Source organism: Podarcis filfolensis (genome assembly GCF_964270895.1).
Source record: "Podarcis filfolensis genome assembly, chromosome: 9".
NCBI lineage: Eukaryota > Metazoa > Chordata > Lepidosauria > Squamata > Lacertidae > Podarcis > Podarcis filfolensis.
Window position 1 is genome coordinate 54,213,744 of NC_139610.1, and position 20,040 is coordinate 54,233,783.

A 20,040-nucleotide genomic window follows, 5' to 3' on the forward strand; every position below is an offset into this window, starting at 1 on the left:
TGGGAACAGTACGTCACAACAAAGTTCAGACTTTTTTCTAAAGGCAAACCACAGGTTTTAGGGCTGTGCTGCAGAAAACCAGTGAGGAGCCTTAAGTAGACAGACCTATGTATATTTGTTGCCAAAAGAAATATCTGCAGGCTGAACTGACTCATGCCTAGATCAGAAGTTTGCTTGCTGTGAAAATACAGAAGAATCAGAGATTTTGAGCAATTTAAGTAAATGGTTTGGGGGGGCAGGTTACCTAAAAGATTGACTCCACCCTTTCATACCTGCATATACTTTTAAGTTATTCATCAGAGGATGGAGAGGGCCTTTTCTGTGCTGGTACCCTAGCTATGGAATGTCTTCTCAGGCTTTCCTGGTGCCTGCATTAAAGTATTTTCAGCACCAGGCAAATACTATTTTTCCTTCTCCCCAGCAATTTCAAATTATTTCTTACTGGGTCTTCTGTTTAAGAATGATGATAGAATGCTTGTGGAAATTTTTATTGCTCTTAGTATTTTATCTGATGGTTTTTTGTTTGTTTGTTTTTTGGTTATTGTTTTTGTGATCTGCCCAGATGACATGGTTAATGGCTGGTCCATAATTTTTTAAAAGAAACTTTCTTTTTGTAGCATCTGTGGCTTAACTGTGGCTTACAAATTGAAAGAGCTCCTTTCCATCATTACTTTTGGTGTTATTTTGCTATAGTGGTACCTTAGGAACCTAGCCAAGGTGCTGCACTCTACTACTAACAATTGGGGAAATGGTCCCAAGTACACTTAAGTCAACTAAATTTCACTAATGATCAATACCACTTACAGTGAAGGGTTTTGTTTTCTGAATCCTTCAGAGTAAGGTGCACAGAAGTCAACAGAACTTGTTTCCAAGGAACGACTTTCTTCCAGCACACTGAGAAATGACTTGCAAACCTTCAATGTTGGGTTGTGCATTAAAGGTTTACAGTAGTTTGAATTTCAATGTTTCTGGATTGTCTTTTAAATTTGTAGGAGCTGGCATTGTTTCAAATGGAGTTGAGGTCTTTGAAATGTATTTAGTTACTTAATGCGTACTGGTGTGTGTTATTTGCAGTCATTAACTATATATTCCTTATTGGGCAGAGGTGACTTGGCCATGGTATTCCCACATTAACTTTCCACATTGAGCTGTTGCAATGTGCTCTATGTGGGGCTGCTCTGGAAGACTTATCAAAAACTTCCAACTGGTTCAAAATGCTGGGTTGCTGCTAGAACTCCCATAACCTCTGTTCTAAAACAGCTGCATTAGTTTACCCATTTGCTTTCAGGTTCAACTTAAGATGCTCTTGGTTGGTAATATATGGGGGGCTCCTTCTGGTAGTTCTGCTGCCCTATAAAGTTCAGGGACGTGGTGGTCTAAAAGAGGGCATTATCTGTGGCACCCCCTAAGTTCTGGAGTTCGCTCAGCACAGAGGTGTGTCTGGCACCTTCGCTTTCAGTGAATGCACCTCTGCCCTGGCCTCGGCACCTGAGACATGTGTTTTCAGGACCCACTCTGTTCCTATGACTCTAATTTAAACTGCTTTTAATGCTGGATTTGAAATTGTTGTAACCTGCCTTGGAACCTGCTGGTGAAGGGTAGGTGATGAATTTAATGATAATGATTGTGAGTCCATATACCCCCCCAAAAAATGTAATTCATTATTTTCCATGAGTATGGAATGCAGTGTGAGTGCTTTCTTCCCTAAATCAGTTTTCATGGCACAGGAAAAGGCAGGTTTGTATGAATCACAGGATCATATAATAGCATTAGGCCTTAAGAGTAGCCATGAAATTTCTCGGGTTAAAATCAGCAAGGTCAGAGCATTAGTCATAAACTCTTTAAAGGATTTGCATAAACTGTTGGGCAACTTACCAACACTGAAACAAAATAGGGATTTATTCTTTTTTATATATATAAAAAAACCAAGGATAGTTCAGAGACGCCCACAATATATTTTTCACTAAAATGAGGTTTGTGCAAATTAAGGATAGTGGAAGCTATTATTGCATCACTATAAAACTAAATACTAGCAAAGTGGTACAAATTAAACAAAAACATAAAACATTTTGTTTTAAAGCACACTATCCTGTGGATAGAGAGAGGGGGAGACATAGAAATGTTTATGTGGGATTTGGACATTATCATACATTTTTATTAAGAGAAGATATAAGGAACAAAATAAGGTAAAAATGGATGGAAATGTAATAATGGCATGTGATATATGTTTTTTGTCCAGGTGTCCAGGCAAGGCCAGTCTCAGGAGTCTTACCACGAGAAAGGCAGAGAACACCCTGAAGAAGGTAAGACAGATCTTTCTTTACACAAGTTATAGATGTTGCTGCTATTTTGCCCCTATTCATGCTTTGCTTGCATGCAGGGCATTTTTGTATTGTCTGTGGGTTGTACTTTTAGCCCCACCCACAACTTCACGACTCCTTCCTGTAATTGCTGCCATTGCAAAAAGTGCAATCCTTCTCCGCAGTCCTTAAATAAATGCTTTGCACCCTCACATCAAGTAACAGTAGATCTGGATGTTGGTTATTGAGGCCAATCTGCATGCAAGCATTCTGTTTCAAAAATTGCCTGCATGTGTGTGAGTGAGTCTGGTCTGTGAGTCTGGGACATGTGTGTGTGTTTGGGGGTAGTGGGCTTAACTTTTTGCCACCCACTATGAGTTTTGGTTCCTGGTGCCTGCAATTTGCATAGGGGCTGGAAGCACCCTTTGGCTTCAGTAGCAGATTTTTTAGATGCAAGTTGCAATTGCAGGCAGCCTGACCTGGATCATAGTGGGCTGCATGCCCCCAACCCAACTGTGGGGGTCTCAACTGGAAACACCCACATTGGCATTCAAATATAAATTTTAAAAAAACCTACACTCAAAGGCAAGCGACTAAGTAAAGTCACATAAAGCCTGGCCCCAACTAATGTTAATCTTATGGTTTTTCCATGTGAGCCACTTTTTGTGTTGTGCCATTTTCCACAAATCAGTCCTGTGTACAAAACATTTTGATCAGTTCCTATGGTATGAATATTTATTTACTGAAGCACATATGTGCTTCTCTCCCACTGGTAACTATAGGTAATTGTATTTGCTGGCTTCTTTCAGGCTTTTAAAAAAAGTTTAGAAGGAGTTATTCTGGCAAGTACTCACTTGTTCTATAACACGATGTAGGAAGCATAATTCAAGCAGCACAGTGGTTATCTGCTAATTAACCAAATATTTTGGATGCCCCCCAAGCCACTGGGTTAGATGAGGGTTTTGTTTTTTTCCAGTGAAGCTGATTAGATCAGCATGATTCTTACTGCAAATACGTATCAGTTTCAGTTAAATTCTCAATATAGAAATGTGTTTGGTTTTTTGTGTGACCAGGGAATGGTAGTGAAGAGTTGGGGGGAACTTTGTCAGTAAGACTTGTAACATGGAGTCTGTAAAATTCAGCATTTCATTTGATTGCAAAATAGCCATTATTATTTAAATTACATATTAAGCAGATTAGAAATGGAACCCCCTGTGTTGAATAGGCTCACCATTAGCAGCAGGTGTTGTTGTACAGAAGGCCGAACTCTCTCCCTTATTAATTGCTTCTAATTGGCACGGTCAGAGCAAACTTTTTCCTGCTGCTGGTATAGACTACCAGAAGGAAGCCTTAAAAAGAAAAAAGAAAAAAAACCACCAAAAAACTAGTTATAATGTCCTAGTTCTTAACTGGAGAACAGAACATGCAGGACACTTTCCTCTAAAGATTAACCTGTTCTAAGATGTGGTTGTAAATGGACGCATTCAAAATTTTAATATCTGTGATGCTTAGTGGGCTGAGCTTCCTCTTGCCTGGAAATGTCATATCTTCAGATATAACAGAACCCATTAAAATGTGGTGGTCTAAGGTATACTTTAGTGCAGTCCTTTTACTAGGTCTAGGAACTTAAAGATGCAAACCTTGAGCAGAATGCAACCCCGCCCACCTTCCCAAAAAAATGTAGGACTGCTGGAAGAATGAGTGTCATCTTATATAGAGACACATTGGAAAATTAAGTGGCGGGGCTAAATCAATAACTCTTGCTTTTTACAGGGAAACACAATGATGGTGGCTTATATAGTAAAGGACCTTCTTACTCTGGTTATTCTGGGTATATCATGATGCCAAATATGAATAATGATCCATATATGTCTAATGGATCTCTTTCTCCACCAATCCCCAGAACAGTAAGTTTACTTTTTAAAAAAATATATATGTATGCATGCATATGTACACTCACAAATCATTCTGTGGAAGTACAAGCTTTGTTTACTGATTAGCAAGCCTCGGTTTTGGCAGGATTTGAGAGGAATGTTTCTTACTGCTAATTAAGGTGCTGACAGTGCATACCTGATCCTTAGGCTCATTTCTAGCTCTGCATATGCTTTCTAGGAATCTTGAACAGTTTACGGTAGAGCATAAGAGGTGAATCATACAGAATGGCATCGTGGTGTGAACCCATTGGCAAGTGGTGTATGTTTGTGGTACCCATTGTGAACTTGGCTTCCCTAGGAAGTTGCAGGCGGTTGCTAGAAAAGGTGGAGACTCCTCTTAGTGTTTGCCTTGGTTGGGCTGAAGAGGCTGAGTTACAATCTCAAGCCAGCTTATGTTGAACCATGCAATATGGCAGTAGTCCTTTTGTATCAGAATTGGTGATCAATCTAATAAAATATACAGGGTCTTGCAAACTATTTCCTGCTTTAACACCCTTTTTCTGAGATAATGCATTCTCAGTGCCCTTGTAGCCCTCCTAATGCCTCCTTCTAACTTTAATAATAATAATAATAATAATAATGATGATGATGATGATGATGATATCATCTGTATAAGGGATGTTATACCTCCTTGATGGTCTCAGTAACCTATCAATGATAGCTATAGTTATCTAAAGTAAGTTAGGTTTTTCTTCTTCATTGAAAGCTACTTAAAATATGCTAACTTCTCAAAAGTCCTAAATTCTATCTTTTTTCTCTCTTTGTTGGACATTTTCTAGTATACCTGAACATGCTAGTTTGGGTTTACTTAATTATTATTATTTTATTAACAATAATTGTGTAAGAACAAAAAAGCAATCTGATTTTAAGGGCTGTTGCATTAAACTGTATTTCTTATTGTAAGTTGTGAGTGGGTTAAGTGAACCAGCTACCTCTTGAGTCCTTGGTACACTGGAAGAGACCACAATTTGCATTCCTTTTTACCTCTGGTGCTGAAATTCAGTACATTTTTCATATAAACATGAAACTGTTAACTTTGGCATGTGATGAGTGTTTTCAGTGCATGTATTTACACAGACAGAACACTGGGATTGGCTGCATCTCTGTGACAAATATATGTTTGGTAGTGAACATGATTTATCACTTTGTGATTATTGAAGTGACCCTAAAGTTCCAATTCTGTGCTTACTTATTTTAGAGATGGTCCCACTGAAGTAAGTGGAGCTTCAGAGCAAGTGTAATGATTGCACTGTCTGTCTGAGGACTCTTGATGTAAATATCCCTCTCTTGTTAATTGAAAGGATGGTGATGACTATAGGGGTTAGGATCTATAGGGACATATATTCTGTGCCACTAACCTTGAGTGAAATGGACAGATAAAACTGGTTATATATACTGCTTTTGCTTCTTCCTTTTATAAGTATGCATTACTTATGCTTCTGAACATGAAGGAAGTATGTTAATCTTTGCAAGTTCTGGAAACAAGCCAAATAGTTAAAGATTCAGTATGTGAAACAGCTGAGATCCAAAATTTTATTAAAGTTATTTCCTGGTTGAGTGCATCTCATTCATGTTTGTGACTGGCGTACTCTAGAGGTTAATAATTGCTTTGGCTATCTGTATTTGGCACATGCACCTGAGAATACAAATAGTGTACTAGTAAGCTGTCATTGCATTTGTGTTTATTGCCTCGTAAACTTCCAAGATGGTTATGGAAGGAGATAATGTATACAAATAATCTAACACTAGGTGTATATAAATCATCAAACACTGGCAGAATCCTGTTGGAGGAACCAATGCTTCCTGGATGTTCTAAGCACATAGAGCTGTGTTTAATACTAGAAAAGGGAAGAGAGAGTGTGTGTTAATAACATGCAAAATAACAATGTGTTTATAAACACAGAGATAGTTTTAATAGCAAACTCTAGGAGCTTACATAAAGCACTATTGTCAAAATAGAGTTACAATGATGGGAATATATTTTTGGCTTTCTGAAACAAAATCTTGCTACAGAGCAAAACAGTTACCGTACTTGAAACTGCTGTGTATTCTTCTTAATCATTACTGTGTCTTGAATAAAAAGGCAGGTGATTGACAAAATTGTGTGTTTGGACATTAATTTTTTTTTGAAGTGTTTTGTAAGTAAGTAAGAGGAGAACTTATCAGAAGTGAAAACTAAGGACTGTTCTTGCATTTTAGCGCATTTTCTGCCCTGTTGACATCAGGTTGGTTTTGTCTTGCCACATTGTGCTTTAAGTTATATAAAGGTCTGTGCCTTTGTGTGTATGGTTGTAATGGTATTCGGTGATAGAAATCATGACATTTTAAAACAGAATATTCTTGCACAACTTCCAAAACTTGTCTGATCTGATGCAACTAGAGTTCCCTTGAGGAAAATCCCCATCTGATTGGGACTAAGCTTGGCAGAGGAAAAATTGCCTAGAGGGATATTTGGAGGGAAAACTGATGACCATGGGAGGAATTTGACATTCCTCTTCTTACTTGCTATTTTTCCGCTAGAAATCCCCCCTTCACCTTCATGTTGATGAACCTTGTCAAACATGTTTTCCAGGGTAATGCAGTTTTGCCATTAGCTATCCTACATTTTATTATGAATTCACCTTCTGGTTTCCTTGTCTATTATTCAACCAAGTTTTATTTAGGGTGGACCACTAAAATAAATTAACATGACAAAGTAAGGTCCATTAATTTCAATAGGCATACTCTGAATCAAACTTAGTTGAACTCTTTCTCTCCAAGGTGAAGATGGTTCAGATAGATTTAAAAGATAGACTTTTCTTTTTTAAAAAAGTTGTGTTGGACTGACCATTTGTTTGTGGATTTGATTCCTGTGGAATTTTTCATTAGCATAACAAAGCATCTGCCGGCTACATCTGTTGCCCCAGAGGTGTTAGGTAGGATTTGAACCACCTTGGGGGCAGTGAATTTTTTCACACTATTCTGGACAGCCTGATTTTCTTAATGTGCAAGGAAACTGATGAATACCACTGCTTATTTAAATTGAGTGGCTTGGGAATCATGATTAGTCGAACGGCCTACTGCTGATGAATATTCTGCTGCAAAAGTTTTTTGCAGTATGTAAATAAGATTTTTTTTATCAGATGCTACAAATTCATAGTGATTATTTCTCCTTAAGATGATGACCTAATTTTGCACTTCTGACTACTGCTGGTGGTGATGGGGAATTCCACAGACAGAAATATGCATGTAATGTTTCACAGAAATTCTAATATCTTTATATTAAGCTTATATAAGGCTACAATATCGACTTGTATACTATGCAAGTTTTTACCAATTTTTCGTTGAATAACAGTGTTTGCATGGGTTGAATAACAGTATTTGCATGGTTTTCATTGTGTGAAGGAAAGTACACTGCAGAAATAACGAGAGCCAGCCAGTTTGTAAAAACTGTTTCCCCTATGGTTTTATGTAAATGGCTTTTGAGTTGCACATCTATGTATATGATATGTTCAGTTATCTCTCAGGAAGATTCACGGAGGTGGCAGCCTTCTGAACATATGAGCAAATCCGGTTTGGGTATCAGTTTGGACATATTTCTGTGTCTTGGATTTCAGTGAATTTAACTCATAATATTAGGCTTTGAAATGTATCATTTTCTTGTGGCAGTGTGGCTTCCTTGCCATCTCATGTTTGGAACCCTTTTCTTAAGACTATTCATGCAGAAACGAAGAAAAGCTTCACTTAGCAGATAATACTGGGAAAGATGAAACAATAAGGCATTCTAAGACCCAAGGCTTTGGGGATCAACTCATGAGATGCTTGCAAAAAGCACATCCTGAAGCACTGGCCTAAAAAGAAAAGGATTGTAATACAACTTTTTGTGAAAATCTTGCCACCAGACCTGTTGTTCAAAAAGTCACCAGCTCTGTTAAATTTTACCTAGCTTGTTTCTTATTCTGAACATCTCGGCTTTCAAGCTTCCGACTTACTGGGAGAAAAACTGCTATAACCATAGAAGAAAATGGTATGAACAGCTGGAGCAGCAAATGGCAGCAATGTTGTTCTTCATAAAGCAAGTGCTAATGCAGCACATATGCCAAGAGGGAGACTACAATACTTGTGAACATAGCCTTGTGTGCCTTTTGGTGGCTTCCATCCTAGCATAAGTGTGAAGTGTGTGTGAGAGAGAGAGGGGGGGGAGAGAGAGAGAGAATAAAGATTGGTTCCCTCTATATTATGGCACTTCAAGTGAGATTGGTTTTAGGTATCTGTCCTGGAGCGGGATCTATCCCGCATTTCTTGAGACTTCCTCTAATTATCTCACATTATTAGGCTATTTATATGTATCTCTTTCCAAAGCAATTAGATTAAGGCTTGAGTAAGATGTAGGGTGGCAAGTTTAAGTAATTCTATATTATGTGGCCTGTGTTCTTGGCAAGAAAAAGAAGGCTCCCCCTCTCCGCCACCCTTTGCATCTAAGCATCCTGGTTTTCATTCCCAGCTGGAATAATTAGACTGAACAATAGGCCTCTTGGCAGCAATGAAAGAGCCCCCATATGTTCTGGTATAGGCAGTGAACTAAATGCCAATTTTAACTTAAACTCTCACAATGCTATTGTTAGTATTTGAAGCTGGACTTCATCTTGTAGTTTTCACAGACCTCAGTCTTGGTGATATCCAGAGATTGTGGCTTATGGTTTTAGATTGCAGGAATTACATGCCGAGGGTTGTGTACAGTGGGGGTCACTCAACTGATGGTAAGGCTTCCATCAGTGGAACGGGGAAGGAAACAATTTTCAGTGATACCTCCTTATTCCTGCAGCAAGCTCCCATCTCTCTCTCCTCTCCCACCCACCCACCCCTCGAATTTAGTGGGGAGGCGGAATCACTGAAAATTGCTTCCCTCCCTGTTCTGTTGAAAGAAGTCTCACAGTCAGCTGAGACCACGTTTGAAAACCAGGCTGCTACTAAATGCTCGATGATATGGCAAGAGAGACCCAAATTAGCTTCAAATCATAATGCATTTATTTTATTTTGAAGTTCTCACGTGTAGCTCATGAAACACGTGCAGTCAGGGAAGGCAGCAAAACTATAAATGACACGATTCCTCCATTGAAGGTACATACACATTATTACTGTATCCAAGGTATGGATCTAATATAGAAGTCAGAGACTCTTTTTTACACCAGAGTCCTCACTGATTACTACTAAGCTTGAGATAACACAGTCAGCTTGTATGCTTAGAAATATGTGTGTAATTGGAATATCTTCTTCATGTACACAGAACTTGACAAATGAAGTGTAGACATATTCACCCTGCATTTTTATTCTGCTCTTTTGGAGGCAGGAAATGTTTATATTTTTTAGGGGGTGGGGTCTGAAGCACAGAGTGATTACTGGCAAGGGGAGAGATGGTGCTGGAGGAGTGGTAGACAATATCTTGTAAAAGGGCTGATAGCCACTGTAAGCCCTTTTCAGCCACTTCCCAGCTCTCTGAATTCGGGTGATCACATCAGTCCATTCCCTAGTCTGGTTGTGCTGTTGATGAATGCCAGGTTGGCCTGAATAAAACATCTGTGCTCCGTGATTCAATTATGAGATGAAGGCTGACCTGGTATGTGTCATGGAGAAGATCTTGGTGGGCAAGCTTGCCTCCCATGGTACCCAGTACAGCACCAGCACAGATTGGAAGTTAGTTTCATCCATTAGATTTCCACTGTGCTCACCAGGAAGCCAATCCATCCTGTCATTGAATTCAGTGGTCTGTTATTTATGTTGGGCCTGAATAGGCAGAATAGGGATGCTGTTGGTGTACCACTCACCCCAGTGCCCAACAGCCTCCATGGGTGTGCGAGTGGCTTCAGATAACCTCTTCATAGTAGTGGTAGTTGGGACTTCAACATCCATGCTGAAGCCAACTCCACACAGTGGCAGAGGAAGGGGGCGGGGGGGCGGTGGTCCACCCTGGGTGCCATATATGAGGGGGATGACAAAGCAACCCATGGGGGGCTCACCCCGCTGTCCCTGGGCTGCCATTGCACCCTCCACTGCTCTCCGTACGCTGCTTGAGCGGCTCCATTGGCAAACTGCCAGGTGACGCATGTGTGACGGCGCTACATACGGTGCTGCATATGCGCCCTTCGTACGACACGTGCACATGCGTTGTACGTAGAGCACGTGCATGTGCCCTACATAGTGGTGCCACACATGCACCATACATACGGCTCACAGGCATGCGCCACCAAGTGGTTTGCCCCCCGCCCCCGCCCCCGCCCCACACCAGGTGCTGGTTCTCCTTCATTCGCCCCTGACTCCACATTGCCTCCATGATAACTATGGGTCTAATATCCCCTTCCTAGGCAAGGTGCTGAAGAAGGTGGTACCAGAACAACTTCAGGCATGCTTGAATAAAACCAGTTATCAAGACCTATTTCAATCTGGCCTCAGGCCTGGTTTGGGGACTAAAACTGCCTTGCTCACCCTGGTCAATGAACTTTGTCAGGAGAAATATTATTCTAGAACTCTCAAGCTTATTTTATACCATGGTATCCTCCTGGACTGCCTTCAGGATTTAGAAGTTGGGAATAATGTTTTGTGGTGGTTTCATTCCATTCTCTGAGCAGGGTTTAAGAAAGTAGCACTGGGTGACTTCCACTTGGCCCTGTATGCGTGATCCTGTGAGGTTCCTTAAGAATCTGTCTTGTTGCCCATGATCTTTAATATCGATAAGAAACTGCTGGGAGCAGTCATTTGGAGATTTGGAGTAAAGTGCCATCAGTATGCTGATGGTACCCTGCTTGTTTTCTCTGTTGTGTCTGCATTGGGAAAGGTAGTGAAGGTCCTGAATCGGAGCCTGGAGGTTGGAATGGGCTGGACCAATAAATTGAAGAAGAATCTTGGTGAGATGGAGGTTTTGTGGTTGGGTGGTTCCCAAGTCTGGAATTTGGCAGTGGTTCTGGGTGGGATTACTCTCTTGGAAGGTACAGTGGCACCTCGGGTTAAGTACTTAATTCGTTCTGGAGGTCCGTTCTTAACCTGAAACTGTTCTTAACCTGAAGCACCGCTTTAACCAATGGGGCCTCCTGCTGCTGCTGCGCCGCCGGAGCACAATTTCTGTTCTCATCCTGAAGCAAAGTTCTTAACCTGAAGCATTATTTCTGGGTTAGTGGAGTCTGTAACCTGAAGCGTATGTAACCTGAAGCGTATGTAACCTGAGGTACCACTGTACAGGTTTGTAGATTTGATGTTCATAGAAATAGACAGTTGAGGCCCTGGTGATGTCAATGGCTAAGAGTGCATATACCTGGCTTCAGTTGGTGCTTCAATTCTGGCCATTTTGGTCTGGATATGGTTATCCGTTCTCTGGCAATATCTAGAATGGACTATGCATGCACTTTACATAGGACTACCCTTAAGGTTTATACAGAATTTGCAAGTTGTGAATAATGCACATAGCTGTCAACCTTCCCTTTTTTTGCGGGAAATTCCCTTATTCCAGCACCGTTTCCCGCTGCTTCCCACTGCTATCCCGGATTGTTAGATATCCCGTAGACTGTCCCCGGGATAGGTGAGGCTGCTGATCCCTTATTTTCAAATCTGAAAGTTGACAGCTATGATAATGCAGTAGGCAGAGTGTTGATAGCAGCAGCAGGCTAGTTGTATATGACTTGTATTCTCAAACAGCTGAACTGGTTCAAGGTCCAATTCTAGGTGCTTACTGTATTTTTCCATGTATAACATGCCCCCATGTATAAGACGACCCCTATTTTTTGGGACCGCAACAAAAAATTGGGGGGGGGGCAATTGGCCAAAATTGTTGAGTTTTTTGGTGGGGGGAGTTGCCCAGAGTTATTGAGCTTTGTGGGGGGCACCGCCGCTAATCGCTCTACAGGCTGCCCACCACTGCACATCGTCTGCACACTCGCTGCCAAAAGCACACCTGCCCACTTGATGCAACAGCAACAGATTGCACACATGCCTCGCCGCTTCCATAGATCAATGTCCAGTTGCCGCAGCTGCAGCCAATCATCAGCAGGCCTTGCCGCAGCAACCAATCACATGCCCAATCGCCGCTGCCAATCTCCTGCTGGCTACTGCCACCAATCGCCCGTCCCCCCTCTGCCTTCCTAGTGGTCCCTGCGTTAAATGAGGTGTGTGATGGAAAAGATTTTATGGTGGTAGCTCCACATTTGTGAATGACTTCCCCACTGAAGCGTGTCTTGCCTCTACTTTATATTCTTTAGTTTTTAGCCTAAATGCAAAAGTTTGAACACTATGTGGAAGTAATAGGTCCTATGTTTTGTATCTAAATTCCACCCCCCACCCCCCAAAAAAGAAGTTGCAGTAAGGCACATTTCACTGGTATGCTGCCGCTTAGCTGGGCTGAGAAAAGGTAAGTCAGAAGGAAGGTTACTTTTAAAAATGCAACACATCCCCCTCACAAGAAGACAAAAAGGCAAGTGGCAGGAATACATTAAGATAACATTGAACACATCTGTCTAGCTCATGCTTGCATTTCTGCATATAATAGGAAACCTGTGGATGTATCAGGAGAGCTTTTATAAAGTGTGGGGGGGGGGGACCCTGTACAACAGAATCAATATTGAGGCTGGCATTCGTACAAAATTCAATACTTTCCTTGTTGGATGTTATCCCCATATCAATTCTAAGTTGAATTGTGAGTTGCTGAACTCTTTATTCAGCAGACATTTAAAAATTGCCTAGTGTACTGATATTTATCGGTATAATTGTTTCTAAAATAATTATAGTGAAATAGTAATTGTTGATGTGCTGAATAAAAGACGCATCTTCAGCACCATCAAAGTAAAATGCAAAACCTCCTGTAGGTAGAAGAATTTTCAATATTTATTTAGTCATCCTTTGGGGGGGGGGCGTCATTCAAGGATATCCAAATCATGATATTTTTTAAACGTGACGATACAATGCGCAAACTCAGAGAGAGAGAGGGAGGGTGATGTATTATATATCCTATATATTTATTTAAAATTAGCTATGCAGTTGAAATGGTGCAAGAAGCAGAACTTCTCTGATTGCTGTGGTAAAAAAAGAACTCGTTCGTGGGATATTGATTTGTTAAGGAATACATAGCATTTTGGGGGGACGGGACAAAATGAACATACAACACACTGTCTAGTTGTTGATTAATCCACTGCACACAACACCCCTTTTCAGCACTTGCTATTGAGTTGATGAAGAGCTTTTCTTTTCCACACTTGTTGAGTTTCTCACATTTTATTCCGTGTTTGTGTCTGTGTGTACCCTCCACCCCCACAACGGCTAAAGGAAGAATCTTACTGGTACCACAGATGTCCACTCCTCTGTAGTTAAATGCCACAAACGGTGAAAGGTCACGTGGTATTTTAAAATAATTGCACTTTGTTAGCTTTCATAGGCTTAGGATTGGAACCCCATGTCTACCTCCACTGTGTGAAATCAAAGCTCTGGTGTTGCTTTTGCAACCTGGCATGGAAAGCATGATTCCCAGTAGAGAAGCAGTGGATGGGAGGAGGGGGCTGGAAGAGAACCTGCTGTTCTTTTTCAGCGTCTGCCCAGTAGGGCCCCGATTCTGCATTTCCATCACAATCACAGGTCTAGAACATGGGCATGGGGAAAGTAGCTAATAAAAAGGAGAAGTTGGAAGGGTAAGGTGGTGGGACGTTGAAAGGTTAAGCACCCACCAACTCTTCAGTGGAAATCATGACCTTCTCAGCCTCTTCTCACAAAGTACTAGTTGCAGCTGGGCTGTGAATAAACAAGGCAGAGGCTCTCAGTTCTTGCAGTTCTGCCCTCAGAAATATCAATTAGCAAGGAGAGCCACAATGCCCCCGTGTGTATTTTAGTAGCAAAGAGACATTGTGCAACTAGCTGCTTTTGCTGTGTATTGCAGTTTTGGCTTGGCTTGTTGTGCTTGGTTAGTAAAAGCATTGCTTGGATATAAATGTAGCTGATTATCTGGTTGTTAACATACTGGACTTGGCTGAAAATCTAAACATACCCTGAATTTCAAGTCCTGTTGAAATTGGTGATTTGTTTCCAAGTGAGCAGGTTTAAGATTAGGGTGAGTTTATGTAGCCTAACATTTTAGCTCAAAGTATTTTGAACTGCAGTATGTACTTGGTTATTCTATAATGTGAAATAAAAAAGGCTAGCTAACTCTCAGTTTATATAGCACTTGTAACTTATTAAGGTTTAAAATTAACGTTCTACGTTAATGATGATGCTTGATGGCTCTGTTATCCAGAAAGCGAATTCTTACTGTAATCTGTCTATATCTTCCTCCTCCTTGCAGAAGATGAAATAAGCGTTCCAGATTGTCTTCACATCCAATTAAGTGTTAGCCTCCTGAATGGATTGTGTGAATCAGCTCTGACTATCCAAAGAGTTTGTGTATGTTTGAGGTCGTCTGGCTCTTGTTTTTAAACTTTCATGAGAAAGAAACAGTAACAGCAAGGATGATACGGTTGCAGAGCCAGCCACTTGCTAGGGATAAGAAGTACAGTGGTACCTCAGGTTACAGACGCTTCAGGTTACAGACTCTGCAAACCCAGAAATAGTACCTTGAGTTAAGAACCTTGCTTCAGGATGAGAACAGAAATCGTGCGGCGGCAGCACAGTGGCAGCAGGAGGCCCCATTAGCTAAAGTAGTACCTCAGGTTAAGAACAGTTTCAGGTTAAGAACAGACCTCCAGAATGAATTAAGTTCTTAACTCGAGGTACCACTGTATTCAAGTAGCTTGATAGAGAAATATGGATCAAACTGCCCTCCTTATGTAAATATGCTTTGTGAGTTTTGGGTGGCAACCCTCCATCAAAATCATTTATATTCCAGGCTATATTGGAGACAAGTACAGTGGTACCTCAGGTTAAGTACTTAATTTGTTCCAGAGGTCCGTTCTCAACCTGAAACTGTTCTTAACCTGAAGCACCACTTTAGCTAATGGGGCCTCCTGCTGCCGCCGCACCACCAAAGCACGATTTCTGTTCTCATCCTGAAGCAAAGTTCTTAACCTGAAGCACTATTTCTGGGTTAGTGGAGTCTGTAACCTGAAGCATATGTAACCCGAGGTACTACTGTATATGGTATTTATAGCATTTTATCTGTTCAAAAAGTATATAAAATTTAGGATTTCTAAAGGAATGGCTTATTGTTTTTCAAGCTATTCAACAAAAAAGAGGACAGTGCTTGTTGTGCACCTTTAGTAGTTGTGTTGAAGAGAAAATTAAAGGTCCATAAACCCTGTCCTTTTTCACAAAGCCACCATATTGAGTAAATAGAGCAGTAGGTCTCAAAGGATTCAGGGAAAGATAGATTTTAGCAGAATTCTAAGGTCTCACCACATGCAAAGGAGAATTGGGCTTTGTTGCTTGGGAACTGTGGTTAAGTATGCCAAAACTTGTTTAGATGACCCCTCACAGAGCTTTAATTCCCAGCACCATTAACAAACAACACTTCCCAGGATTCCTTGCAGGAAACAGTGACTGTTAAAGTGGTTGGAGAATGCTTTAAATGTATACTGCGGATGTAACCTTTAGGGTGGTAGAAAAGGGAAAATAATAATAGGTGCAGCCTGCTAAGAAAGAACACTCACTGGTTATCCCATTGAGATGGTTGCAGCTCAGTGACCCATGGGAGCCTGCCCATTTAAATTGACCAATTGTGGGTAGGCAGGGCGAGGGGGACAGCTTGGCTGGCAGACCTGGGGTGCTTAGGCTTCACTGAGGTCCATTAGCCACCCATATAACAGGACTGCGGCTGTTCTGAACAGCTCATTCTGAGCTGGATTCCCTACCCTCCTTACCCGAATTTAGTGGCTGATAAGCAGCCAGTCCTTACTAAAGACTTTGCTATGGTACTACTCAGCTGCCATATTTAGGAACAGGGAGGAATTTTCCTGCAGACAAATTGGGCCTGCCTTGAAGTTTTGCTTGCCTCATAGCAATTGTCACAACTTTCAATGTTGACAGATAAGGCATTGGGTTTGTAGTCTGTGGCGGGGGGTGGCACCCTTGATGCCCTTAAAACCATGGTCAACCCAGCTGGAATAATTCAATGAGCAGCCAATGCCTGCTTACATCTGTAATATATAATAGTTGTGGCCTAGTCTATTCAGCCCCAAGGTTGTTGTCCTGTGGCTTCATTTACGGGTTTTGATGAGGGCCTAGATTGCTGTGAGCACACTGCACCTGAGCCCACAAACACAGGAGAAAAGAATTCACTTTTCAGGACTATTAGAAACATAGATGCCTACTTGCAAAGCTAGTAATTGAAAAGACCCATTGTTTGCAAGAACTGCAGCCCTGTCCTCCTTTGCTCCTGGCCGCCGTGTCTCTCAGGAAAACTACTGGAGAAGAATCTGCAACATGGATGCTAAATGCACTGAAATCAGAAGTCAAATAAAAGAGAACCTATAATATTTTAAACACAGCTGGATTATCTGGGGACTCAATTATTTTGTTAGCATTAGGGTTGATGAGGGATAAGTTCACTCATGCCAGAAGACTGAAATGCAGCACAAATACTGACTTAAAAGATTTCCACTCTGTCTGAAACCCAAGAGAGATGTGCCCCAATCTTAGGAACATGCCTGGACTAAATGGACTTAAGCCTAGATCTTCTGGTTTAACAGGTTTAGATGAGAGCACTAGCAAATGTGTCGTTCTACAAGGACAAGTGGAAATTTGAGGCACCAACCTCTTAAAAATCTATTTATTTCAGACCTTCTCCTCTTAAATAATGTATTCCTAGTTAAATACTCTTGCCACATTGGCAGGAATTTTATATTGTTTCTACTTGTTTTAATTGTCCTGTGTTTTTAAATGAGGTTGCTGCTGTTATAGGTTTCTTTGTATGCTGTTTCTTTTTTAATGCTGTGCTACCTGCATTGAGTGGGCTAAAGGTAGACTTGTAAGTAAACAAATCCAGTCTTGGAGAAGGTAGACGCCGAAATGCTTACAGGCTCAGTGGTCTGAGACTTTAACCTGGCTTCCTTAGGGTAGAGACCAGGTAGCAGGTGAGCTGAAACCAAAAGCTAACCAAGACAATTGCTGTTAGTTGTTACAGCACAGGGGTTCTTAAACTAGTGTACAAAATAGTACCAAGGTTTCTGTAGGAGGGTAGAAGCAGCTCCTACCTCCTCCTCCTACTCCACCTCTGTTGAATTTATATGCCGCCCTATACCCAGAGGTCTGAGTGGTTCACAGAATAACCACTGTTCTAATGCAAAGTTAGACATAAGCTTTCTAAGCAGCCTGCAGCATGAAGCTCCAAAATATGTGGTGAACTTATTCTTTCTGACTTGCCACCTGAGGAGGAATTTGTATCTCTTATTGTGGTAATTCCCGCATCTGGGTAGCTTTACTTGTTGTATGTAGTGTACTACTGAAGGCATCACTTCATTATACTGTTTTATATACAAAATTCTCACATGCGAAAATGAGCATCTCTTGTTGTTTGTGACTAGTCATATGCATGATTTTTAGTAAGCTTCCAAGATACTTGCAAAATGTCTCAAGAGACATATCTGACACGTTGCACGTTACAAAGAAGTGAATATCCTGCCATTTTCCATGCACATTTTATGTGATTTATACCTCACATTTCTGCCATAACATTCAAGGTAGCGTACATTGGTTTCCTAGGTGGGCCCTGACTGGACCCACATATACTTGGCTTTGGCAAGAGTCCTGACTGCATGCCTTTAAAACCCGCCCCAACAACCTCAACTTAAAGGTGCGCATAGGGAAAAATCAACATAAATAAAAGTCCCTAAGCTGCTTGGACGCTTGGGAGCAGGATCCCTGTGTAGCACAAATTGAGAACAAATAGATCACTGCATTGCACATATGGAGAACATTATTCTGTTGCTGCACTTGCAGAGGCCATTGGCATTGGAGCTGGTTTAAAGAGTTCTTAAGATGTGTTCTTCCTGCCTAAGCTGGAATACATTTCAAATGCTTTGGGCTCAAACCAAGTTGGCAGGTCCAACTCATACTGTGGAAAGTAGTACGGAAATGTTCAACCAAATAGTGGGTTTCCACATGACTCCGCAGGCTGCTTCTTACAAGACATTTTGTACTTTGTTCAGATACCCAAGTATAAAATGCATGTCTATCATGTCAGTTATAATGAATGGGGCACACATCTGTGTAGATTAACATTTTTATTCTTCAAAATGGCACATAAACCCTTTCCTAGTTGCCTTATGTTGAAGGGGGAAACCGTGATTCAAGCAAAGATTTGCCCTTCATACAGCTTGATTGGTGGGGAATTTATGGTTTTATATTTATTGTACTTTTGTTGTCTCTTTTGTAATAACATGCTCTTCACTGCTTTGGGGGCCTTTTGACCAAAATGAGGTATATAAATGAATTATAACATATAACATAACTGGTGTAATATGTTTGTATTTTGTGCTTGATTAAAGAAGCTGCTATCACTATTGCCTTTTAAACAAAAGTTAAGTTGCTTGCATAAGAACCTACCCAGGAGAAGATGAAATAGCTGTTAGAGATTGGTGCAAGTATGGAGTTTTTGCATGCATCACTGAAATAGGTTTGTCATAGTCCAGTGCTTTCCCCCCCTGGGGGTACGCGGGGGTATGCATACCCCCTAAACATTTTGTGAGTCTAAGTTTGGCCTCATTGAGGGGAAGTATTTCAATATCAGTAGGAAAATGAGAGTACCCCTAAACAATTTTATTTATTTTTTTAGGAAAAAAGCACTGGCTTAGTCTTTCAACCTTTTTTCAAAAAGCAAGATGTTTAGTACAGTGGTACCTCAGGTTACATACGCTTCTTGTTACAGACTCTGTTAACCCAGAAATATTGCTTCAGGTTAAGAACTTTGCTTCGGGATGAGAGCAGAAATTGTGCTCTGGCGGTGCGACAGCAGCAGGAGGCCCCCTTAGCTAAAGTGGTGCTTCAGGTTAAGAACAGTTTCAGGTTAAATGCGGACCTCTGGAACAAATTAAGTACTTAACCCGAGGTACCACTGTGACAGGGTGAGCTCCTGTGGCTCGGTCCCAGCTCCTGCCAACCTAGCAGTTCGAAAGCACGTCAAAGTGCAAGTAGATAAAAAAGTACCGCTCCGGCGGGAAGGTAAACGGCATTTCCGTGTACTGCTCTGGTTCGCCAGAAGCGGCTTAGTCATGCTGGCCACATGATCCGGAAGTTGTATGCCTGCTCCCTCAGCCCATAGAGCGAGATGAGCGCCGCAACCCCAGAGTCGGTCACGACTGGACCTAATGGTCAGGGGTACCTTTACCTTTACCACTGTATTGGCTTTTGCATAGTTCAGAGAGATTTGTGTTAAACAGTAAGAGGGTAGGAAACAAGCAGGTACTGAAATAAGCTAGTGATCACTGCTACCTAGGAAAATGGACTTCCTGCATACTTCCCTCGCAGAGAAGACAAAGGGGTATCTAATTGGAGAGGCCGAATTAGTCCTTCCTTGGGTGGAAGTTTTGTTAAAGGACTGCTTACAGAGCAGTATGTGTAGAAGCTGACCAAGCTTGCCCCTGTTCGAAAGTAGACCAGTGGTCACCATAATTGATTTCTCAGTTACGTTTATTAGGTGTTGAGGGGTTGCATGATGGAATGGAGAAAGACACAGCGACAATCTGACTAGGGATGGCTTCTTTAGCATTCAAATGCTATGCACGTGTTTAGCTGCTCGTTTCTTGTTCTCCACCATAAGAGTCAATAGCTAATTACCGTATTTTTCGCTCTATAACACGCACCAGACCACAACACGCATGTAGTTTTTAGAGGAGGAAAACAAGAAAAAAAATATTCTAAACGAAATA

At 41.3% G+C, this 20,040-nt stretch overlaps 1 protein-coding gene across 10 annotated transcripts in view; it reads left to right on the forward strand.

Moving 5' to 3' along the window:
• LEF1 (lymphoid enhancer binding factor 1) overlaps positions 1-20,040 on the forward strand; it is a 99,459-nt gene that overhangs the window by 2,706 nt on the left and 76,713 nt on the right. For all 10 annotated transcript variants that reach the window (XM_083571579.1, XM_083571578.1, XM_083571574.1 and 7 more), the window contains exons 3-4: positions 2,240-2,303; positions 4,074-4,207. In XM_083571579.1, coding sequence (XP_083427705.1) covers positions 2,240-2,303; positions 4,074-4,207 — 198 coding nt within the window. The remainder of the gene's footprint in view (positions 1-2,239; positions 2,304-4,073; positions 4,208-20,040) is intronic.